Genomic DNA, 26,016 nt, shown 5'->3' with positions numbered 1-26,016 from the left:
TGTTGTGATGATCTTGGACACTGGCAGTACCCATTCCAGACTCTGGGATAGATTAGCTGCCTTTCTCCACCTGTATTGGTATGAGAACAGTTGAGGCCAAGGACCTTTGAGTGTCTTCCCAAACTTCCGAATGAACAACTGCAAAGGGCGGAAATGCAATCCCGCCCACCTTACAGCTGGGAGTGCAACCGTCAGTAACCCCAAAGCCACCAATTCGGGGTACTTTGTCGCAGTAAGTGGGCTTAGCACTATATGACCATATAGTGTAACCAAACCCCCCGTATTTTTTGAATATGTTCTGGTGTTTAACTAGCCCTGCAGGAAAGGTCATTCTTGTATGTGTGCGCTTGTAAAATATTTTGTACTGTTTGCAGGTCTTATAGCAGCATCATCTGAATTTAAAAGGAGGGCCACAAAAAAAAAAAAAAAAATTAAAAGTCAGCAGCTACAAATACTGCAGCTGCTGACTTTTAATTGGACACTTACCTGTCCCTGGGTCCAGCGATGCGGGGGATTGAAGCCCCGCTCGTCTCCCCCTCCGTTCGGCGGAGGAAGCAGTGTCTTCATGGAAAAGATGGAAGCCATCTGAAATGTTCTGTAGAAGATTACTCAATTCAGAGGCTTCAGGTTCAGGATGAGCCTGAACTTCCCTGAGGGCTTCGAACCACAAAGATGTGGGAATAGAACCCTCTGCCCATCTCCCCCGGTGGGACCCACGATACTACATCCTGCTGTTCCAGTTCCTCCAATGAGGAAAGTAGTGCCGCCTTTTCCACATACTTAGGCAGGTCTGTAACTAGGGGGGGGGGTGGGTGGGTGTGTTGAGAATTCCAGTCTGAACCCCCTCCTTACAATTCCTAGTATGAACAGATTGGGAGGTAACCGACCTCCCACTATGGGAGGAAAGCCCCCAGTCTTCCTCCCACCGGGGTTAACCTGTCAATGGGACTTTCGGGGCTGTTCAGGAGGGTGAAAAAAAAAAAAAAAAAAAAAAATTAAATAAATAGCTCCCCTGCGCCCTCTGCCCAGTTAGTCCAAACTTTTTCGGAGACTATGCCCTAGGAAAATTAAACTTCTTTTGCGGGCGAGTTTTCTTTTGTAGACTGTTCCCCCAATTTTCTCTTCAAGGGAAAGGCCTTCTTATCCGCTTGTCCGATCAAGGACAGCCTCCAAGTCCAGACCGAACAGAAAATCCCCAGTGAAAGGGACTCCGCAAAGTTTGACCTTTGATGCATTGTCCCCTTGCCAGGTTTTAAGCCAGAGAGCTCTCCTGGGCGAATTGGCCAGAGCAGAGGATCTAGCAGATATGCAGACCGACTCTGCTGAGGTATACGCAACATATGCAACCCCTTTAAAAGCATGGGGAAGGAGGAGAGAATCTTTTTTTTTTGCGGTTCCAGCCTCAATATGTGCATTAGACAGAGCTCCATGTTACGCGCCACACTGTGACAGCCATGGCAGGTTTAAGATTCCCTAAGGAGGAATCCCAAGTCTTCCTGAGGAGGGAGTCCATCCTCTTGTCAATGGGGTCTGCTAGCACCCCCATATCTTCAAAAGCCAAGTCTGTCTTTCTGGATACCTGAGAAAAGGCTGCATCCAATCTAGGCAATTTACTCCACACAGCCGCTTCATCCTCTGCAAAGGGGAATTTGCGTTTTAACACTTTGGAAAAGAAAGCCTTCCTTTCTGGGTCTCGCCATTTCCTTTTTGATGGCGTCAACCAGGACCTCATGGACCGGAAAGACCTTCCTCTTCTGCTCTCCAAGACCTTTGTACATCTGATCATGGAGCGACAGCAAATTTTTCTACTCTTGGATACCTAGAGTGGTCTAGATGGCTTCCAAGAGCTCTTCCACCTCTTCCAGGGAGAGTTTGTATCAGGAGGTTTGAATGGACTCCCTACCCATTTTCTCTCCGCCCGACTCCCTTGAGGAGTCAGAGAACGTGCTGTCAGGCTCATCCTTAAATGCCTGTCTGGTGCCCCCAGGTAACCCTTCACAGACAGAGGGACCTGCTGATGGACCAGGTGCAACATCTGGGGGTTAGCTGGGGGTTGTGGGGGCTGAAAACTTGCAAACAGCATTTTAAAAGACTGGAAGGTGCTGGAAACCTTCTTAATGGATGCTGCCAAGTCAGAACCCTGTTCTGCAGAATGTTCCTTAACCAACCCCTCAATGCATTCTCGACACAGAACTTTGGGCCAAGACTCTCCCAAAGTACTCCTACACAACAGGCACTTCCTCTTGGTGTTGTGTGGGGACCTAGACTTTTCAGTGGTCTTGCCCTGAAATGACAAATCCCACAGCCATTAGAATCTGCCGGCGCACAAACAAGACCCCCCCCCCCCCCCCCCAGAGCGTCTACCACCAGGGTCCCAGAAGTACACCTCCTCCCCTCCAATCACCAAGGGTGGGGGTGGGTTCACCCATGGAGCTAAACTGGAAGATGGTAAGGGAACACCACCCCAGGGTTCCACTTACCTTAGAGTGGCTGGTGATGGCGTCACCCGGCACAGATCGGGAAGCATCAGTCTTAGACATTCCTGCAGGCCAGAAATGAGCGTGGTCCGCCTTAGCTGCTGCTAGTGCTGTCACTACAGCCGAACGGAGCCTCCACCAGCCGTCACGCTGCTAGCTTTACATCCCGCAGCTGGAACTGGAAGCCACGGGTCAATCGGAAGTGCCCGCCCCCGCCAGAACTGACGTTACCCGCCGTCCAGCCCAGCCTCAAGCTCCATGCTGGCCACCACAGAGCGAGGGGAATGCCACAGCATCCGCCCCCACCTTTTCCCAAGGTACCGGAAAGCGAGTGCCCTGGCCTCAATCTTCCCCAAGGGAGGAGGACAAGGTGTGTTACTGCACTAAGCAGACAAAGACTCCCCAGCCCAGCTGCTGTACACTGAGAGATCTGTCTCTCCCTTCCAGGAAAACACCAGCCTCAGCCTCCTCAGCTGAAAATTGGCCCCAGTTCCTAGCAGTGTCTCTTCCGGGAGGAAACACCAAAACTTACGGGCTGGAGGGAAGGAGGGGGCGTTTCCTGAGAATGAAGGAGCCAAGGTCTCAAAAGGTGCTGTCCCGAAAGACAAAATAGGAAAAAAAAAAACCCAAAAAACTGGCCCTTTTTCCGGGTCTTTCCACTCCTTCACCATCTTGGTCAGTACCGTATGGACTGGGAACACCCCATGTTTGGTCTCCTCTAGCACATTTTATCATGCAACGAAAATTGTGTTTTTCCCTCTTGTGACCTCTTGTCACCCACTTCCTCCAAAGTCAGTTTGTAACTGGAGGCCCTTACCTCCTCTCAATTCTCCTCTGAATCCAATGTTGGGGGGGGGGGGGGATACTCTCGCTCTCCTCCTCCGACTTGCTTCCCGCCAAATTTTGTAGAGGGCAGAGGATTGGAATGGGAGCTTTGGCCGGATCCCTAACCTTGCTTAGGGAGCACACTGTACCCAAAGTTTGCGCAAGTTCCTTCCTTACTGAGAAGAGTTGGACTCCTCCTTCACAAATCCTGCAGAGTGGTTTGGGATAGGAGTCCCTTAGTGCAGTGGTTCTTAACCTCAGTCTTCAAGTATCCCCAATGGCCCATGTTTTCCTTTACTTTGCACAGCCGCTTTATCAATAACATGGGTGGGCATGGCGATAAGAGATATTTTATCTAAGGGAAGAAGCTCCAATTTGGCAGTGGCTTTGGCCTAGAAGAAAATCATCAACCCCCCCCACTTTTACTTAGGGGCAGGACCCCGACACATTGCAGTAGCCACTAAACACCCTGAAGAGGGAAAGACAGAGCAACCCCCACCATTACATATACAAATAGAGCCACCATTCCCTGCTGAACTCTTAAATAGGCATCCACTTTACAGTCAGCTGCAGGCTTGCCCAGGGAAGGAACCATAACACAAAAACACACCCAGAGTGTAAAGGACTCTTACCTGGTCCTGGCTGGAGTTTTGGTCCAGCACCCGCCATCCCGGCTGGCAGCTCCATCTCCTCCATGGCCGAGCGCAGGGGCTGGCGACACATGTGCCTTTTAAGAATCCTTCTGGCTTCCCTGCAGTCGAGGGCTGGAAGGAATTCTCAGCCAGGATGACCCTCCCCTTCCCCCTGCGTTCCAGTGACTGGAACTAACCGCCGATATGCCCCACCGGAAGCGATGTCTCTCTCTCTCTCCCTCCTTTAGAGTGCCCCCAGTCAGCAGCATTCTATGGGTGCACTGGAGCCGAGCCACAGCTCCGTGTGTCCATTCAGACACGGAGCCCTGACCTGGTCCCACCCCCTCTCCTCTGATTGGATGAGAAACGGCAGGGGCGCAATTGGCTCCCACGGCTGTCAGCCAGCCAATCAGGGGGGAGTGTCCTGGACATCGCTGGAGAGAAATGGGGCTCAGGTAAGTAATTAGGGGGGTGCTGGGGTGGCTGGTACACACAAATGGTTTTTATCTTAATGCATAGATTGCATTAGGAGAAAAAAAAACCTGCCTTTACAACTCCTTTAAGTACATTTTGTTTTACATGCCTGTACACAAGTACTTGATTTTCATTTTTTATTTTTAATAAGCTTGCAAAGATTTCAAAACAAACTTTTCACGTTGTCATTATGGGGTATTGTTTGTAGAATTTTGAGGAAAATGATGAATTTAATACATTTTGGAATAAGGCTGTAACAGGAAAAATGTGGAAAAAGTGAGGCGCTGTGAATACTTTCCAGATGTACTGTAAACACTTGTGCAACAAATATTTTGTTATCACCATGCACACTATTGTGATAGGAAATATTCCAAGTCCCTCATTTACAGTTAGTTCTAAACCAACCTCTTGCGGCTTCACTTCCTGGTTCCCTACTGTGCATGCGCGACTCGCGAAGCGCGATCCCACTGGTCCCTGCTGTCTTCTGGGACCTGTGTGTCTCCCAAAAAGACAGTGTGGGGGGGGGGGGTTGGCGGAGAAGGTGCCGGGAGTGGCGTAGATACACACAGGTGGCTCGGCTATCTATGCCCGTCAGTGGGAGCAAAATACCTGTATTACACAGGTCAGGATTCTGAAAAAAAAAAGTCCCTTTTTGGGCAGAACTCTGCTTTAATGCATTACGATAAAAACCCTCCACCTTTAGAACCACTTTGATTGTGTGATCTGGACAGTGGCTATGATTGCATCAATTGCAGGAAGGTAGGTCACTGCCGATGTAGAGATGAACAGTTCATGGTATCGAGACATATAGTCACTGTAGATTAAGACATTTCTGGACGCCGCACACAATCATTCTACAGCATCTGGCATAGCGATCCTAAAACACCCTGCATGGCAAAGACTAATGATGGCCATACACAGTGCAATAAAACTGAACAGCCGATTTATAATTCGCCAAAACAATCAAACTGGAAATGAGTGAGACAAAGCGACGCGCAATAGTCCTGATTTTGATTGTTGCCAGTAGTTCGGATGTAGTAGGAGGGATATGGCACATGTGTATTTACATAAGAATTACAAAAGGCATGAAAAACCCCCACTGACGCCACAGTTGATCAACTTGTGCACTGTACAATTAGATTGATTTGTTGAATCAGACACAAATGGATCATCCAGTTTTATTGCACTGTAAATAACGACCAGAATATATATTGAAATGTCATTTAGTACGATTCTTGATATTCTGTTCTGTATTTTCTAGGTACATTCAGTCCAACTACAGAATAACCCATCAAAGTGTAACAAGAGCCTCTCCTGGCACAAACACCGGCTGATCTGAGCATCCGCAGAAAGATCTTACCACACGTGCTTGTAGACGCGCATCGCGGGCACGCGCATACTTCGTGCATTCCTGCGGAGGGGGTGGGGAGACGAGCCGGCGCCACCATCTTAGAGGCCGCCGCCATGAGCCGGACTGTTGGGAGCATTGCGAGCTCAGAGTCTGTGTACCGCGTTCAGCCTCGCCTTACCGAGCAAGCATGAGGCGTCGTGCTGTGAGAACTGACCGATGGAGCACAAGTATTCACCACAGGTCCCAGCATATGCACCAATAGCTAGCAACCCGCGGGGCTCACTAACGTGACCTCCAAAATAGCCTGGCTGGCGGGGCACTATGACACTTATTTACCTCACATAAGGAACGCCACCATTTCAGGAGGTCTCAAGAGTAAGCAGGATCCACTGAGCAATGCATGGTCTGATACAGCGAGCACACATCCTGGACGGCCAGGTTTTCAAGACGGTGTCTTGTCCAAACAACTTGTAAATTCAGGGGAAGTACGCTGCGATGATTTTCTAATTAGCATGGGTCCATTCACATATGTGCTGGGTAGCCGTGCACAGACAGTTCCCAATGCATAGAAGTCTGTCCTTTAAAGCGGAGTTCCACCCATTTAAAGTGGTTGTAAACCCTTTACAACCACTTTTTGCTATGGTGAGCCTATAATTAGGCTCACCTGTAGCTACACTTGATATCTCCTAAACCTGCATGGTTTAGGAGATATGCCCAAGTCATCAGCACTGAAAGTAGTTGTACTCCCTGTATAACCACTTTTACTTACAGGTAAGCCTATATTTTATATTAAGGCTTACTTGTAGGTGCTTGAAATATCTCCTAAAACTCCACGGTTTAGGAGATATGTAGGAAAAAAGGCAGAGTGCCGAGGACTATGGTGCATGCGCACTTTAGAAAGGGCACGATGATAGGGGTCAGGCCGTTACTGGCAGCTCCCATGCGCAGGAGTGACATCATCGCGGCCCTGGCCAATCACAGCGCCGGAGCCCACGATACCTAGAAGTAACTCCAGGAGCGAGGTCGACCTCCGGATCGGTGAGCGAGGACTTTGATCTCAGGTAAGCAATTCATAATGAGCTAGTATGCCTTTGTCTTGAATTTTTTTTTTTTTTTTTTTTTTTAAAGTTTACAACCACTTTAAAAGTCAGCAGCTACAAAAGGTGTGACCGGGGAGGAAGTGGGAGCTGGGTGCCCATAAAAACTGGGCATCCGCCCCCCCGCCCCAAAAAAAGGACAAGCCAAATGTGAAATGTCAGGGGGTCACCATTACTCCATTTTTGGGTGGAACTCCACTTTAGGATCTGTTCACACCAGGTGAAATGTGGCGATCAGCACTGAGGGGGTGGGGGGTGGGGGGGGTGTCGGGGGGGGGGGAGACCACGCTGCCAATTTACATTATGGTGTTTTACTAAGACTGGAGTGGGCAAAATCTGGTGCAGCTCTGCATAGAAACCAATTGGCTTCCAGAGTTTTGGCAAGTTAGAAGCAGATTGGCTACCATGCAAAGCTGCTCCAGATTTAGCACTCTCCCAAGTGTTGGTAAATTCAACCCATGTGTTTGCAAAGCTCTGCAGTACATAAAAGATGAATGAAAAGTTATTTTGTGACACTTCAATAAAAGCTACAACAGTGAAAAGGTGTTCTACAATGTAGAACACCACACAGCAGCCACATCTAATGCCTAGTACACACAAGGGAAAAAAAAATGCATTTGGAGCAACCATCCAATAGTCAGACCCACAATTACAGCTCCCGCCACAGGAGGCTACCAGCATTTGCTTCCTTTAGGCTCCACTCACACAGGGGCAGAATCATTGCGATTCTGCCTGTGATTCAGAATCGCAGTAACATGGGGCACGTTTGCCATGCCATATTTCTCAATAGCGCCCCAAACGTGGTACGATTTTGCCATGATTGTCACACGACAAATCGCAGCAAAGTTGCACCAAGTTTAGGGTGCCATTGAGAAATAATGGCATTGTAAACACCCCACGTTTCGCGTGAACGGAGCCTTACAGCTTTGACAAAATTCTGAAATCTTTGCTGTAAAAATGACAACTCATGCTTTCAGAAGCAATTTTCACAGAACAGCTGTCTACTTATTCAGCTCAACAAGTGCTTCCTGGTTTACAAATCACCCTCACCTTTTCTTAGCCTATATGTGAGACAACAGATAATAAATCACGTCCTCTATGAAAACCCTTGTGTTTTGCACATCTACGTAGAACTGTCCTCAACATGAAAAGACCAGTTGGTTGTATTTGCCTCAGGCCAAAAAGTAAACATTCTCCCTCTTCTGGTTTTCAGAAGTCCACACAATTTACAAAATTAAAATATGGTTGGCAGGACAGGTCCATTTCTGTGGGAGCGGCTACAACTTGCCAAGTCATACACTTCCAAAGCATCGCCCCAGATCCTATGTCTTGATACCTGCAGCGCCTGCCACACATTCATAGAGATCTAAATTGTAGGGCTTGGTAGGTCACATGACAGCACAGCATGGGATTGTTAATATTTAGAACCAGTCAGGCAAGTACAGATTTTCAGGACCCCTTTTTTTGGGAGGGGGGGGGGGGGGTTAGAATCTAGAAAAACATTTTAGAGCGGTAGATTGTTAGGCTAACTTGTTATCAGGCATTTATTTTATTTTGGTGGTGGCATTTAGACTTGGGAGTATTAGAGAACGTGTTAAATGGTCACTACTTCAAAGCAACTTTGATGTGATTTACAGTGCAACTTAGCATATTCAATGGGCCCTAGTGTAAATTGCACCAAAGTAGGTGCAAGAACAGTCTTCAAAATTGTGCCATTCTGAGTCGCATTGATTAGCACAGGCACTATTGAAAACAATGAGATTTCCCTCGCCATGCAATTCTGTGCAACTCAAGTTAAATTAGTATAAAACCAGACCCAAAGCGCAACTCCGGGAAAGGATACCGATTCCTGTATTAAAAGCCCCATTTAAAACTTCCCTTTTACTTACCTACAACCATAGTGCCTGCATGACGTGGATACTTCCTATTGACTGTCCATTGAAGGGTCCTCTGGATTCAGAAGAGGGAACATATGCAGTGCTGGAATATTGAATTGCTGCACCGGGAAATGGCAGTGGCAAGGGACCTGGAAAAGAACTTGGGCGAGTAAGAAAAAAAAAAAATTGCAGGATGAATAAAGGGGCATGAAGGGAGGGGGCTATACTTTAACAAGTTGGGCGTGTTTAGAGTAGGGACAGGTACTGGGGTTTAGTGTGTAAAAGGTTAGAAATTCTTCTGTGTACCATAGGAGCTTTCCCCACTCAATAGGAAAAGTGGCACCCAATGTGTCACACAAAGTTTATAACGAGAGAAAGGAAAAATTACCAGCCTTATGCTCAGTCATCAGGTTGAGAGGTATTACTAGCGGTCCATGCATTAGACATTGCCTAGGAACTTGGTAGCAGCTTAACACAGACCTCAATTCTTCCATAACAAAAAAAAAAAAAAAAGGAATATTTAATGAACCATTTCTTCAAAGTGCAAGTTAACCTTTACAGAAAAATCTGTAAGGTGAACTTACACAGGACCCCCTCCTCGCCCCTCCCCCAGTCCCACTGACCGGCATAGCCGTGATCTGCCGTTATGAGCCCCGGTATAGCTGCCTCACGGCTCCAGGGCTTAGAAATCCCCATAGCTCAAAGTGGAGTTCCAGGCTTTTTTTTTAGTTTATTAAAGGTCAGCAGCTACAAAAAGTGTAGCTGCTGATTTTTAACAAACGGACAATCACATGTCCCACGGTCCAGCGATGCGGCCGCACGGAGCCTCGCTCCTCTTCGCCACATCTCCATTGAAACTGTGGGCACCCGGCCATGACAGCTTGCAGCTTCACAGCCAGGTGTGCACTGCACATGCGCAAGTCTCACTCTCCAAGTGGACAATCTTCTGGGATCTGTGGCCCAGAAGATTGCCTAGGGGGAGAGGAGTCGCTGGACAGAAAATCCCACCTAAAACTAGGCACCCACTCCCCCCCCCCCGCCCCCCAAAAAAATAAAAATTATGACATGGCAAATGTGGCATGCAAGGAGGTGAGGAGTGCTTAAAGCGAAAGTTCCATTTTTGGGTGGAACCCCACCAGGAGGGAGGTTTAAGAGCATTTTAATTGGTCAACGCTGTCACATGGGAGGCGCCCCTCTATGTGTAGTATTAAAAACAGTATCATTTATTGCACAAGATTAAAAAACAAACACTTACAAGATATAAGTGAAAGTCATGCTCATAAGTATGTAGACCTGGCAGTTCTACTGCGTCCCACAGGCTCCTCGCATGATCTGGGTAGCTGGGAAAGGTTCTGGTGTGATGTTGTGCTATATTCCCACTTATATCTTGTAAGTGTTTTTAACCTTGTGCAATAAATGATACGGTTTTAATACTACACTTAGAGCCGCAGTTCCGCTGCTTGATCGTTCTTATAGGCGACATGCGCGCCCCCCCCCCCCCCCTCACCGCCATCCGGTGCTTCCCTGGCCTCTCCCGTGCCATCGGGGGGCCTGGAGAGAATCGGCTGGGGCCGGACAACGATAGAGATTTCCGGTGACCAGTCATTTCTATGACCGGAGGCCCGGGCACAGTTCCCGGATGTAAATAAAGCCGCAAATCGCAGCTGTCAGCATGAGATCGGTGAAGTTTTTTTCACAATCCCATGCTTTCCAACCTGGAGGAGAGATGTGGGGTCTTATTGACCCCGCCTCTCTCCATAAAGAGGACCTGTCAAATAGATTCCTATTACAAGGGATGTTTACATTCCTTGCAATAGGAATAAAAGTGTAAAATAAAAAAAAATAAAAAATTAAGTTAAAAAAATTTTTTACACCCCTGTCCCCAGTAGCTTGCGCTCAGAAGCGAACGCACACGCAAGTCCCGCCAACATATGTAAACGCCGTTCAAACCACACATGTGAGGTATCGCCGTGTGCAACAATTCTAGCACTAGACCTCCTCTAACTCTAAACTGGTAACCTGTAAAAATTTTCAAAGCGTTGCCTATGGAGATTTTTAAGTACCAATGTTTGTCGCCATTACATGTGTGCGCAATTTTTAAGCATGACATGTTAGGTATCTATTTACTCGGCGTAACATCTTTCACATTATACAAAAAAAAAAATTGTGCCAGCTTTACTGTTTTGTTAATTCATTAAACCGTTTTTCCCCCCAAAAAAAAAAAAGTGTTTGAAAAAATTATTGCGCAAATACCATGTGAGGTAAAACGTTGCAATGACCGCCATTTTATTCCCTAGGGTGTCTGAAAAAAAAAAAAAAAAAAAAAAAAAAAAAAAAACCCCACACACAATCTTTGGGGGTTCTGAGTAATTTTCTAGCAAAGCAAAAAAAAAAAAAAAAAAAAAAAAAAAAAAAAAAATTATGCTTTTTACATGTAGGAGACAAGTGCCAGAATAGGCCCGGTATTGAAGTGGTTAAAGTGATTGTAAAGTCGCTGCAATTTCCTCTACCTGTCTAAGAGACAACAGGAAGTAGGAGAAGGGCTCTTGCTCTAGAACATGGGGAATGCCCTCTAAGGCTCCATTCACACTAGCGCGTTTTTTGATGCATTTTGCAGAAATGCATGGGAATTTTTTAACATGGGTTCCTATGGAACATGTTCACATCAATGCCTTTTTGTATCTCTGCATTTTTGGAAAGGGTCAGGGACTTTTTTTCATGCAAAATGCAGCGTTTTGCATGTAATAGAATTCAATGGACAAGCATCAAAAACGCCCGTTTTTTTTTTTTATTTTTTTTTTAGACTGAAAAAAAAAAAAAAAAAAAAAAAAAAAAAAACGCAAATCGCAGCAAAAACGCTGCTAAAAAACGTGGCAAGCATGAAAAAAAAAAAAAAAAAAAAACTCCAAAAACGCTCAAAAGCAACATGCATAGGTGTGAATCGAGCCTTAGAGCCAGTTCACACTGGGACGACTTGTCAGGTGACTTAGCTGCCTGACAAGTCGCGTCCCGTTCTGTACAATGGAACCGTTTTAATAAGAGAGACGCAAGTCGCTCCTACTTAGAAAAAGGTTCCTGTACTACTTTGGGGGCGACTTGCATTGACTTCTATATAGAAGTTGTTTTGCAAGTCGCCGCTGCTGTCGTATGCAGGTCGCCTGAGGCAGATGGCACCAGAACTAAAAGGATTTTCCACTCTTCCTGTGGCAACTCTAAAATGTTAGATTTTCCATCACTTTCTGTTCGAGACAAAATTGTCACAATGATGACTCCCCTCAGTCGGAAAAACAGCAATAAAAGATCTAAGTGTTATTTTAACATTGACAGCTTAAACAAAAAAAGTCAAGGCTGAAAACAGCGCAAGTAAAGCCACAAGGAAACTAAAGCTTCTGTAAACAGCATCACAAATCAGAAAGCTAGCCAGCAAATAAAAATCTATCCAGCCACTTTACACCATGGATACATGACTACAGATTTTAAAATGCAACATTTATACAAAAACACAGCAACAGAAATAAAGGCTCATGTGAGGCTTTATCAAGTCAGTCCAAGCAATCCAGATGTGTACATTCTTTGGCAGTGCCTTCATTTATCTATATTAGGGATCAATCATTTATGGCCTAGAAGTCTTTAAAGAGGTTGTAAATAAAAAAAAAAAAAAAAAACCCTGCAAGACAAAGGCATAATGAGCATGCATCACATACTAGCTCATTATGAAATACTTACCTTAGAACAAAGCCTTCCAGCGGCACCCGCAAACCACAGTTGACATTTTCCCCAAAATATCTTCTGGGTTCGCGGGCTCGGGCCCTGTGAGTCGTTGGAGCCATGAGGACTTCACTCCCACGCATGCGCCTGGGAGTTGCCATTCACAGCACAGGGCTCAGAAGGAACCGCACCAGTGGCCTTTTCTTCAGAGCGCATGCAGCAGTGATGTCACTGGCTGCATGCAATATCTCCTAAACGGTACATGTTTAGGAGATATTTACACTACCTATAGGCAAGCCTCATTATAGGTAAAAGGGCTTCAGAGGAAGTTTACTTCCTCTTTAACCACTTACCGACCGCCGCACGACGATGTACTTCCAAACTTTGAACAGGAATATCATTGTTATGGCAGCAGCTAGCTAGATATTTTCGTGCGGCGGCCGGCTTTCAGATAAAAGTGGTCCCTGCGGCGGATTTGCCGTGAGATCACTTTTATCGGTGGCGGGAGAGGGCCCCCCCTCCCGCCGCGATCCAGTGCCCTCCGCCGCTTACCGAAGCCATCAGTAGCGGCGGAGGTGATCGCATCTGTCTCCATCCTGTGCCTGGAGACGAATGAGGCTAAGATGGCGCCCACTCGTCTCCATGACACTGCTGGGCGGAAGCGACGTCAAAACGTCACTTCCGTCCACGCCTCTTAAAAAAGGCACATTTTTTCAAATGACTTTTTTTATTATTGCATTTTAGTGTAAATATGAGATCTGAGGTCTTTTTGACCCCAAATCTCATATTTAAGAGGTCCTGTCATGCTTTTTTCTATTACAAGGGATGTTTACATTCCTTGTAATAGGAATAAAAGTGACTTTTTTTTTTTTTTTTTTTTTAAACAGTGTAAAAATAAAAATATTGTAAAATAAATAAAAATAAAAAAATTAAAACCCCCCCGTCCCGACAAGCTCACGCGCAGAAGCGAACGCATACGCGAGTAGCGCCCGCATATGAAAACGGTGGTCAAACCACACATGTGAGGTATCGCCGCGACTGGTAGAGCGAGAGCAATAAAATTCTAGCCCTAGACCTCCTCTGTACCGCAAAATATGCAACCTGTAGAATTTTTTAAACGTTGCCTATGGAGATTTTTGAGGGTAAAAGTTAGACGCCATTCCACGAGCGGGCGCAATTTTCAAGCGTGACATGTTGGGTATCAATTTACTTGGCGTAACATTATATTTCACAATATAAAAAAAAAAAAAAAAAAAAAAAAAAAAAAAAACCCTGGGCTAACTTTACTGTTATTTTTTTATTCAAAAAAAGTGAATTTTTTTTTTTTGGAAAAAGTATTGCAACAACTGCCATTTTATTCTCCAGTGTGTTAGAAGAAAAACCATATATAATGTTTGGGGGTTCTAAGTAACTTTCTAGCAAAAAAACTGTTTTAAACATGTAAACACCTAAAATCCAAAACGAGGCTGGTCCTTAAGTGGTTAACTAAAAAAAGTCCACGAATAAAGCAATGCCAATCAGCTTTTAATCAAAGAAATGTCCAAATATATAAACCATCAGCTTGACACCACAGCTCAGATATAAACTGCTGGTAGGAGGTGGTCTGAAGTTAGATAAAAATTGTCATTTGTATGGCACAATAATTGTCTACATTTTGAAGTACTGCATTATATAAATAAAATATCAGGCTCATTTGAATGAAAAAAAAAAAAAAAAAAAAAGACAGCAATACAAGAATTGCTAAGAAATGAAAAAGGGGGCAGTGCTTGATGCAACTAGATATTCCTCTTAACCGCTTGCCGACCGCCGAAGGGCTCATACAGGCAGAATCACATACCTGTACGTTCCCCTTTAAGAGATGGGTGCGCGCGGCAAGCTCCGCGAGTCGGGTTGCGGGTCCCGCGGACTCGATCGCCGTAGGAATACCTGCGATCGCGCCAATGTAAACAAGCATCTCCCCGTTCTGCCTAGTGACAGTGTCACTGATCTCGGCTCCCTGTCATCAGAGCAGAGATCAGTGACTTGTCACGCAGCCATGCCCCTCAGTTAGAAACATGCCCCTAGGACACACTTAACCCCTACACTGCCATTTACACAGGAATCAGTGCATTTGTATAGCACTGATTGCTGTATAAAATGACAATGGTCCCAAAAATGTCTGATCTGTCCGCCATAATGTCGCAGTCACAATAAAAAAAATCGCTGACCGCCGCCATTTAAAAAAAAAAAAAAAAAATAATAAAAATGCCATAAAACTATCCCCCATTTTGTAAACGCTATAACTTTTGCGCAAAATGATCATTAATCGCTTATTGCGATTTTTTTTTTACCAAAAATATGAATACGTATCAACCTAAATTGAGGGGAAAAAAAATTGTGAATGTGAGAAAATATATATATATATATATATATATATATATATATATATATATATATATATATATATATATATATATATATATATATATTTATATTTTGGGGGGGGATATTTATTATATTTATTATAGCAAAAATAAAAAATTTGTTTTTCAAAATTGGCACTTTTTTGTTTATAGCTCAAAAAACAAAAAGCGCAGGGGTCAACAAATACCACCAAAAGAAAACTATTTGTGGGGGGGAACACGTCAATTTTGTTTGGGAGCCACATCGCACGACCACGCAATTGTCAGTTAAAGCGACGCAGTGCCAAATCGCAAAAAAGTGCTCTGGTCAGGAAGGGGGTAAATTCTTCCAGGGCTGAAGTGGTTAACATGGAGAAACTCTTGAAATAACTTTCCAGTCTCAGGGAACCCCTGATAACTGGTATTTACAGCTCATGGCACATTAGCTTCACATCAATCACATTCCCACATTACCTCCCTCACCCTCCTGCTTCTCCTAAACTCTGGTGACATATTCCCAAACCCTGGGCCACCATCATCTGTCTTTGCCCTACGCTCCCATCCCCCGGCAGGAGCCGCAACCCACCGAACTTAGTCTCTATTCCTCTTTGCATAACCAGCCCCCCCTTTTCTTGTGCCCTTTGGAATGCACGTTCTGTCTGCAACAAACTCACCGCCCTTCACGACCTCTTTATCACAAATTCCTTTAACCTACTTGCCATTACTGAAACCTGGCTTCATGAATCAGATACTACTTCTCCTGCTTCCCTCTCCCATGGGGGGCCTTCTCTGGACTCACTCCCCCAGACCAAGTGGATGGAAGGGAGGTGGAGTGGGAATCCTTCTAGCCCCATGCAGCACCTATCAGGTACTTCACCCACCTCCCTCTCTGACACAACCCTCTTGAGGCACATTGCATTTGTCTATTCTCTCCCATTTCTCTAAGAATTGCTGTCATCTACCGGCCCCCCTTGGACCAGTATCAGCCCTCCTTGATGACTTCTCTGCCTGCCCTACTTTCTCTCTTCTGAAATCCCCACAATTATTCTCGGGGACTTCAACATCCCTGTTAACACTATTACTTCTAAACTTCTCAGTCTAACCCAGGGGTCTTAAACTGGTGGCCCTCCAGCTGTTGTGAAACTACAAGTCCCATCATGCCTCTGTCTGTGGGAGTCAAGTTTGTAACTGTCAGCCTTGCAATGCCTCATGGGACTTGTAGTTTGGCAACAGCTGGAGGGCCGCCAGTTTGAGACCCCTGGTCTAACCTCATCGATTGACCTGAAGCAATGGATACAGGTTCCTACCCACTCCAACGGCAACACCCTTGACCTTGTCTTCTCCTATCTGCGCACTCCGTGCAACCTTTCCAATAATCCACTCCCACTCTCTGATCAACCACCTTATTAGTTTTGCTCTCTCCCGGTCTTCCACCTCTTCTAACTCCAACCGCCTAACAGTTACACGTAGAAACCTTCGCCACCTCAACCCTTCTCTGCTGTACTCGGCTACTGATCACCTCTATGACAAAATCTCACCTCTGTCCTGCCCCAACCTAGCCACTTTCATCTACAACAGCTCACTGTCTTCCTCCCTCGACAAGCTTGCCCCCCTCACTACATGCAGAATTAGGCCCCGACTGCTACAACCCTGGCAAACAGATGACACCAGAAGTCTCAGAAAACGTAGTCGCACTCTTGAGCGCATGTGGCATAAGACTAAGATCCAGGAAGACTTCACACAATATAAATCTGCCCTCCTAAAATACTATTCCTGCCTTAACACTGCCAAACAGACCTACTTTATCACACTCATTAACACCTTCTCATCCAGTCCACGTCAACTCTTCTCTACCTTCAACACTCTACTCTGTCCTCCACTGCCTCCACCAACCCACTGCCCAGGAGATTGCTAATCACTTCAAAACTAAGTGATACAATTCATGAGGAGATCACCAATGCGCAAAAACCTTCCCCATGTCCACAGATACAATCATTACTTCCCTCATTCAACCCTGCTACTATTACTGAGGTTGCTAAACTTTTATCTAACACTCATCTAACCACCTGCCCACTGGATCCTGCTCCCTCGCAAATGCTACGCTCACCCTCTGACTCGATTCTACATTCTCTAACTCACATTTTCAAACTCTCCCTAACATGCGCTAGTCACCCCCATGCTTAAAAAGCCCTCACTGGACCCCACCAATCTCAACAACTTACGTCCCATCTCCTTACTCTCCTTCTCCTCCAAACTTCTTGAAAGACTGGTCTACAACTGACTAAGCGACCATCTGACCATGAATAAACTTCTTGATCCTCTTCAGTCCTGTTGTCGCCCTCAACACTCCATGGAAACTGCTCTCCTTAAACTCTCAAATGACCTACTAATGGCTAAAACCAGTGGACACTATTCTGTACTACTTCTCCTGGATCTCTCTGCTGTCTTTGACACAGTGGACCACCCCCTCCTCAAAAAACTCCACTCCTTTGGTCTCAGTGACTACTCTTCGCTGGTTCTCATCCTACCTATCCCACCGCTCCTTCAGTGTCACTTACAACTCTACTTCCACCTCTCCCTTTCTCCGTTGGGGTCCCCCAAGGTTCTGTTCTTGGACCTCTCCTTTTCTCAATCTACACCACCTCCTTGGGTCAGTTGATTGCCTCCCACGGCTTTAAATATCTCTACGCTGATGACACCCAAATCTATCTCTCCACCCCCCAGCTCTCTCCATCTGTCTCCTCACGCATTACCAACTTACTAGCAGACATATCAGCCTGGATGTCACATAACTTCCTCAAACTCAACCTATCCAAAACCGAGCTCATGATATTTCCTCCCTCAGGTGCCACTTCCCCTGATTTCTCTGTCAATATCAATGGCTCAACTATCAACCCATCTCCCCACGCCAAGGTCCTAGGTGTAATCCCGGACTCTGAACTAACCTTTCAACCCCACATTCTATCACTATCCAAAACTTGCTGCCTCAATCTCTGCAACATCTCCAAGATACACCCCTTCCTAACCAAGGTCACCACAAACCTTCTAATCCACTCCCTAGTCATCTCCCGCCTCGACTACTGCAACTCCCTGCTCATTGGTTTACCTCTAAATAGGCTATCCCCACTTCAGGCCATCATGAACGCTGCTGCCAGGCTCATCCACCTCACAAACCGCTCAGCATCGGCTACACCCTCTGCCAATCCCTCCATTGGCTACCATTCAGTCACTGAAATAAATTCAAGATACTAACTTTAAAACTTACAAAGCCATCCACAACCTGGCCCCCAGCTACATCTCTAACCTAGTCACAAAATACCAACCTAATCGTTCTCTTCGCTCCTCCCAAGACCTCCTGCTCTCAAACTCCCTTGTCACCTCATCCCATGCTCGCCTTTAGGACTTCTCCAGAGCCTCTCCCATCCTCTGGAATGCTCTACCCCAATCCGTCCGATTTTCTCCTACTTTATCCACTTTCAGACAATCCCTGAAAACTCATCTCTTCAGAGAAGCCTATCTGGCCCCCACCTAACAACTGTACATTTATCTTCTCAATCAGCACATCACCCACAGTTATTACCTCTTGTATCTCTTGACCTTCCCTCTTAGATTGTAAGCTCTAAGGAGCAGGGCCCTCTGATTCCTACTGTATTAAAGTGTATTGTATTTGTACTGTCTACCCTCAAGTTGTAAAGCATTACGTAAACTGTTGGCGCTATATAAATATTATCATGAGGGGAAACTTTCTGGAATATCAGAATAAATAGAACAATGCATGTTTGATACACAGTGCTGCTTCATACAACATTTTTCATTTAAAAGGAAAGCAAACAAGGATACCTGCTAGAAAAGGAATGCAAACAGGGAAAAATAGTATGGTTACCTTACATTGGTGATCAGGGCCCGCTTATGTTAGTAATGAATTGAGAGGTTTCCTGCAGCGGCAGCTAATAAAGTGCACCGCCGCCCTCTCCAGCCCATTGGCAGGCAGTAAAGAGACCCTGTACATAGGTGGCTTCCATAGATTGGTGGTGTGGTCAGTGGGAGAAGGACCCCTTTTTGGGGGGGGGGGGGGGGGGGGAGTGTTAGTATTCTGATTAATGGGAACAATGCCTCTAACGTGGGTTGTCAGTGGGAAAAACCTCCTTACAGATCGTTAAGACATTACTGGTGTGTTTTTGACTACTTATCTGGGAATATCAGATCGGCCAGTTCTCCATGAAAGCGTAGAAATCTCTGGAGGAACCCTGAGATTCCATAGAACCATCGCCAATAAACGAGCCCGCCCCATCCCTGCCCTTTACACATAAGGAAAACCCAATTATTGACCATAGGAAGCGCTATACACCATGTACGGGTAGGGGGGGGGGGGAATCTGGCCCAGACAGGACTTTATTTTTTTTGCTCTCCTCAAACCACGAACACAACCCACCTTCTCACACAGGGTCTTGACCTGACTCTCGGTCAGCTGTTTGCACTCATTGAGCTGCTCGATCCATTGATCCAGCTCCTTGGTGAAGGCCTTTTCGTCCATGCTGAGACTTTGTGGAGACAGGCGGCTAGCACCGGGGCCTACAAGGTCAGCCGGGAGAAGAGCAGTGGCTGAGCTGTGGGGCCCGCACTCGCTGTGATGAGGGGCACAGGCAGCCTAATCGAACCGGCAAATTGAGCCGCCGGAAAATAATGAGTTGATCAAGCCGGACATAAAATATATCCTTGCCGACGAGGAAAGTAATCCGGCACACAGGCAAAAATAAAATCAATTTAAGCTCTTCCCGATGGCCAGGAATTTTCTTCTCCCCGAATAGTTGGCTCGTCACCTCTCAGCCTTCTCTGTAATGGCCGCAGTGACGTCATATACCCCTCCTTTTTTACTCGCACTCTTCCCAACGCTCCAGCAGTCTCTCGCCTCAAACGTCACTTCCGTCCCCCACTCTACCTTTCATTTATGAAATGCCAGCACGTCGGGGGGTGTGTCTGGCTACGTCAGCGCGTACAGTGCGCTCTGCAATGACTTGAATAGATGGGAGATGAGGTCATCGTTGCCCTTACTTGTCCAGTCGACATAGATTCTAGGATAAATATTATACGAGAAACCAAACAATGTTGGGGCACCTTGTGTAAATGCAATAAACTCAGAGAGAATTGGCATGGCTGCATTCCACTTACTGCAGTAATCTGGGATTTCATGTACGACCAGGCCAGTGATATGCGCTGTCAGGTATAAAAGTAAACTTCAGGTGGTCTGAAACAGTGGGGGGGGGGAATAACTAAGGGTGCACTGAGAATGTGGTGCAGCTGTGCCTAGCAACCAATCACCTTCTAACTTTAGCTTGTTTGATTAACCACTTCAGCTCCAGAAGGTTTCACCCCCTTTCTGACAAGCATTTTTTGCAATTTGGCACTGCGCTGCTTTAACTGGTAATTGCGTGTTCATGCAATGCTGTACCCAAGCAAAATTTATGTCCTTTTTTCCTCACAAATAGAGCTTTCTTTTGGAAAGTAGACACCTCAAGCCATTTGCTGAGAGCCATGATGAGCCCATGGAATATTTAATGTTTTGCCACAAGTTTTTTTTTTTTACACAAAGTTGTCAAAAAATTATATATTGCTCAAACATGCCATAAGTATATGTGGAATTACACCCCAAAATATATTCTGCTGTTTCTCCTGAGTACAGGGATACCACATGTGTGAGACTTTTTGGGAGCCTAGCCGCGTACGGGACCCCGAAAACCAATCACCGCCTTCAGGATTTCAAAGGGTGTAAATTGCTAATTTTCACTTCCTCACTACCTATCACAGTTTCGGAGGCCCTGAAATGTCAAGATAGCACAAACCCCCCAAATGACCCCTTTTTGGAAAGTAGACACCCAAGCTATTTAATGAGAGGCATGTTGAGTCATGGAATATTTTATTTTTTGGGGAAAAATTTTTTGGGAAAAGGATTTGGGAAATTTTTTTTTTTGTACACAAATTTGTCTCTTAAATGATATACTGCTCAAACATGCCATGAGTAGGGTTGCCACCTGTCCGGGATTCACCCAGACAGTACGGGTTTTGAAACATGTGCCCGGGTCTCTGCCCGCCTGAGACCCGGGCACATTATTCATTTAAGACCCGCCAGTGGCTCCCTGTGCCGAAGCTGTGTCATCAGTGCGGCTGTGGAGTTTGGGTCCGCAGCACTGCTCCTGCTCAGCTGTCTGAGTGTAGGACGAAGTCGGGACACAGAGGCAGAGGTGGAGCCTCCATGTTACCGGCCGGGTGCTCTCCTCGAATCCTCTGGCTGCCTGCAGAAGGGACAAGGAGGTGGGTGGAGCCTCCCCATTCCCTGCTACTCTGCTGGAATGTGTGCAGAAATCTCGCTGGGACTGGAGCCCAGCTTGTAAGGTAAGTTTTTACCATCCATGTCAGGATTTGAAAGTACTCTCACCTCTCCCCCCCACCATACACTATACATACACCCTCCTCCCCCCACCATATACTATACATACATACACCCCCCCTCCCCTCAACATACACTATACATACATATATACATACACCCCCTCCCCCCACCATACACTATACATACATACATCCCCCCTCCCCCAACCATACACTATACATACATACACCCCCCTCCCCCCACCATACACTATACATACATATATACATACTCCCCCCACCATACACTATATATACATACACCCCCTCCCCCCACCATACACTATACATACATATGTACATACACCCCCCTCCCCCCACCATATACTATACATACATACACCCCCTCCCCCCACCATACACTATACATACATACTCCCCCACCATACACTATACGTACATATATACATACTCCCCCCACCATACATATATATACACACACACCCTCCCCCCACCATACACTGTACATACATACATCCCCCCCTTCCCCCACCATACACTATACATATATATACATACACCCCCCTCCCCCCACCATACACTATACATACATATATACATACACCCCCCTCCCCCCACCATACACTATATATACATACAGCCCCCCACATAGTTACATAGTAGGTGAGGTTGAAAAAAAGACACAAGTCCATCAAGTCCAACCTATGTGCGTGATTATGTGTCAGTATTACACTATATATCTCTGTATGTTGCGGTCATTCAGGTGCTTATCTAATAGTTTCTTGAAGCTATCAATGCTCCCCGCTGAGACCACCGCCTGTTGAAGGGAATTCCACATCCTTGCCGCTCTTACAGTAAAGAACCCTCTACGTAGTTTAAGGTTAAACCTCTTTTCTTCTAATTTTAATGAGTGGCCGCGAGTCTTGTTAAACTCTCTTCTGCGAAAAAGTTTTATTTCTATTGTAGGGTCACCAGTATTGTATTTGCAGGGCTCGACAAACCCCGGGCGCCAGGTCGCATTTGCGACTAGAATTAGCGACCTGGCGCCTGGGGCATCCTGTGTCCGTTCGACACCCCCCCCCCTCCCGCCGCGATCGCGCTGGGCCGCACCGGTAATTGAGGCCCCGGCTTTGCGGCCTACTGCAGTCCTATGGTTCCTGGTTCCTTCTGCAAGCGGGCGCCCTCTGGTGGTGGCCGTTGGTATGACAAGACATCCACCAATGCTAATGGAGCTTTCCCTACCTGTTTTCACTGCCTGCTCATCTCCTTCCCTTTACTTAGAACCCCCAAACATTATATATATTTTTTATTCTAACACCCTAGAGAATAAAATGGCGGTCATTGCAATACTTTCTGTCACACCGTATTTGCGCAGCGGACTTACAAGCGCACTTTTTTGGGAAAAAATACTTTTTTTTATTAAAAAAATAAGAAAACAGTAAAGTTAGCCCAATTTTTTTTATATTGTGAAAGATAATGTTACGCCGAGTAAATTGATTCCCAACATGTCACGCTTAAAAATTTCATCCGCTCATGGAATGGCGACAAACTTTTACCCTTTAAAATCTCCATAGGCGACGTTTAAAAAATTCTACAGGTTGCATGTTTTGAGTTACAGAGGAGGTCTAGGACTAGAATTATTGCTCTCGCTCTAACGATCGTGGCGATACCTCACATGTGTGGTTTGAACACCGCTTTCATATGCGGGTGCTACTCACATATGCGTTTGCTTCTGCAAGCGAGCTCAGCGGGACGGGGCGCATTTAAAAAAATTATTATTTTTTCTTACATATTTTACTTTTTATTTTTTATTTTTACACTGTTTTTTAAAAAAAAAATAAAAATTGTGTCACTTTTATTTCTATTACAAGGGATGGGGCACATTTAAATTTTTTTTTTTTCTTATTTATTTTAACTTTTATTTTTTCACTGTTCTTTTAAAAAAAAAAAAAAAAAAAAAAAAGCACTTTTATTCCTATTACAAGGAATGTAATAATCCCTTGTAATAGAAAAAAAGCATGACAGGTCCTCTTAAATATGAGATCTGAGGTCAAAAAGACCTCAGATCTCATATTTACACTAAAATGCATTAAAAAAAAAATTGTCATTTGAAAAAAAAAAAAAAAAATGTCCCTTCAAGAGCTATGGGTGGAAGTGAAGATTTGACGTCGCTTCTGCCCTGCAATGACTTGGAGATGGGCGGGGGGGCCATCTTCCTCTCACTTGTCTCCATGTCAGGCCAGGGATAGATCTGGATCGCCTCCGCCGTTACCGACGGCCACGGTAAGCGGTGAAGGGCACCGGAGAGCGGCGGTAGGGGGGGCCCTCTCCTGCCGCCGATAAAAGTGATCTCGCTGCTAATCTGCTGTAGAGACCACTTTTATCTGAAAGAGAACTGCCGGCTCTTGAAGAAGATACCGGGGTTATGGTAGCTAGCTGCTACCATAACAACGGTATTTCTCTTCAAAGACAGGACGTATATAGTCGTCCTGCGGGAAGGAAGTGGTTAATTAAAATGATTTTATTATCTGTCATCTCCCTGCTTGGCCCCTTTCACACGGGCTGTCTGATCAGGTTCACCTGTCAGCTTTTCAGGCGGACCTGATTGGATCTTTAGCGAGAATATGGTGGTCTTGTGTCCCTGCATGGCAGGAAATAAAAGCAGTCACATTCGTTCTAGTCGTCTCTGTGTAAATTTAAGATTGGTTAATTCTTATATTGAAAATAAAGCTTTTTCGGTCGTTTAAAAAAAAAAAAACCTGGCTCCTAACTTTTTTAGCTGGCTCCTAGATTCCAAGCAAATTTGTCAAGCCCTGGTATTTGTATATTGAAATCATATCCCCTCTCAAGCATCTCTTCTCCAGAGAGAATAAGTTCAGTGCTCGCAACCTTTTCTCATAACTAAGATCCTCCAGACCCTTTATTAGCTTTGTTGCCCTTCTTTGTACTCGCTCCATTTCCATTACATCCTTCCTGAGGACTGGTGCCCAGAACTGGACAGCATACTCCAGGTGCGGCCGGACCAGAGTCTTGTAGAGTGGGAGAATTATCGTTTTATCTCTGGAGTTGATCCCCTTTTTAATGCATGCCAATATTCTGTTTGCTTTGTTAGCAGCAGCTTGGCATTGCATGCCATTGCTGAGCCTATCATCTACTAGGACCCCCAGGTCCTTTTCCATCCTAGATTCTCCCAGAGGTTCTCCCCCTAGTGTATAGATTGCATTCATATTTTTGCCACCCAAATGCATTATTTTACATTTTTCTACATTGAACCTCATTTGCCATGTAGTTGCCCACCCCATTAATTTGTTCAGGTCTTTTTGCAAGGTTTCCACGAACTGCGGAGAAATTATTGCCCTGCTTAGCTTAGTATCATCTGCAAATACAGAGATTGAGCTGTTTATCCCATCCTCCAGGTCGTTTATGAACAAATTAAATAGGATTTGATTGGTCCCAGCACAGAACCCTGGGGAACCCCACTACCCACCCCTGACCATTCCAAGTACTCCCCATTTAGCACCACCCTCGGATGCAAGCCATCTGGTCCCGGTGATTTATTAATGTTAAGTTTCTCAAGTCTAATTTTAATTCTGTCCTCTGTTAACCATGGAGGTGCTTCCTGTGTTGTGTCATGAGGATAAACACTGCAGTTTTGGTTACTGAAGCCCCCCGATTCACTCGTGAAGACTGAGGAGAAGAATAAATTCAATACCTTCGCCATCTCCCCATCCTTACACTATACATACATATATACATACATCCCCTCCCCCCACCATACACTATATATACATACACTCCCCCTCCCCCCCACCATACACTATATATACATACACCCCCCCTCCCCCCACAATACACTATACATACACCCCCCTCCCCCATTATACACTATATATACATACACCACCCTCCCCCCCACCATACACTATACAGACATATATACATACATACACCCCCCTCCCCCTACTATACATACATACATATACCCCCCTCCCCCCAACATACACTATACATACATATATACATACATACACCCCCCCTCCCCCCACCATACACTATACATACATACACCCCCCTCCCCCCACCATACACTATACATACAGTTCTGCCACCCCCCTCCCATATACCACCCATCCATATAGTTCTCTCTCTCCTCCTCATACACCATCCATATATACAGTCCCCCCCCGTACACCATCCATATATACAGTCCACCCCCCATACACCATCCATATACACAGTCCCCCCCATATATACAGTCCCCCCATACACCATCCATATATACAGTCCTCCCCATATATACAGTCCCCCTCCCATATATACAGTTCTCCACCCCCCATACAACATCCATATATCTACTGACACCGTCCTCTGCTCTACTGACACCGTCCACTGCTCTACTGACACCGTCCACTGCTCTACTGACACCGTCCAATGCCCTACTGACACCGTCCACTGCCCTACTGACACCGTCCTCTGCCCTACTGACACCGTCCACTGCCCTACTGACACCGTCCACTGCCCTACTGACACCGTCCACTGCTCTACTGACACCCTCCTCTGCTCTACTGGCACCGTCCACTGCTCTACTGACACCCTCCTCTGCTCTACTGACACCGTCCACTGCTCTACTGACACCGTCCACTGCCCTACTGACACCGTCCACTGCTCTACTGACACCGTCCACTGCTCTGCTGACACCGTCCACTGCTCTGCTGACACCGTCCACTGCTCTGCTGACACCGTCCACTGCCCTGCTGACACCGTCCACTGCTCTACTGACACCGTCCACTGCCCTACTGACACAGTC

The 26,016-nt window shown here is 45.9% G+C and overlaps 1 protein-coding gene across 1 annotated transcript in view; it reads right to left on the bottom strand.

Moving 5' to 3' along the window:
• The window catches only part of PPP2CA (protein phosphatase 2 catalytic subunit alpha), a gene marked incomplete in the record, with an annotated part of 96,789 nt that extends 77,023 nt beyond the window's left edge, over positions 1-19,766 (bottom strand). The window contains 1 exon segment of the mRNA XM_073620789.1: positions 19,255-19,766. Coding sequence (XP_073476890.1) covers positions 19,255-19,356 — 102 coding nt within the window.
• Positions 19,767-26,016: the final 6,250 nt, after the last annotated feature.

This window comes from Aquarana catesbeiana, linkage group LG03 (assembly GCF_042186555.1).
Source record: "Aquarana catesbeiana isolate 2022-GZ linkage group LG03, ASM4218655v1, whole genome shotgun sequence".
NCBI lineage: Eukaryota > Metazoa > Chordata > Amphibia > Anura > Ranidae > Aquarana > Aquarana catesbeiana.
This window is presented reverse-complemented; position numbering and strand designations above follow the sequence as displayed.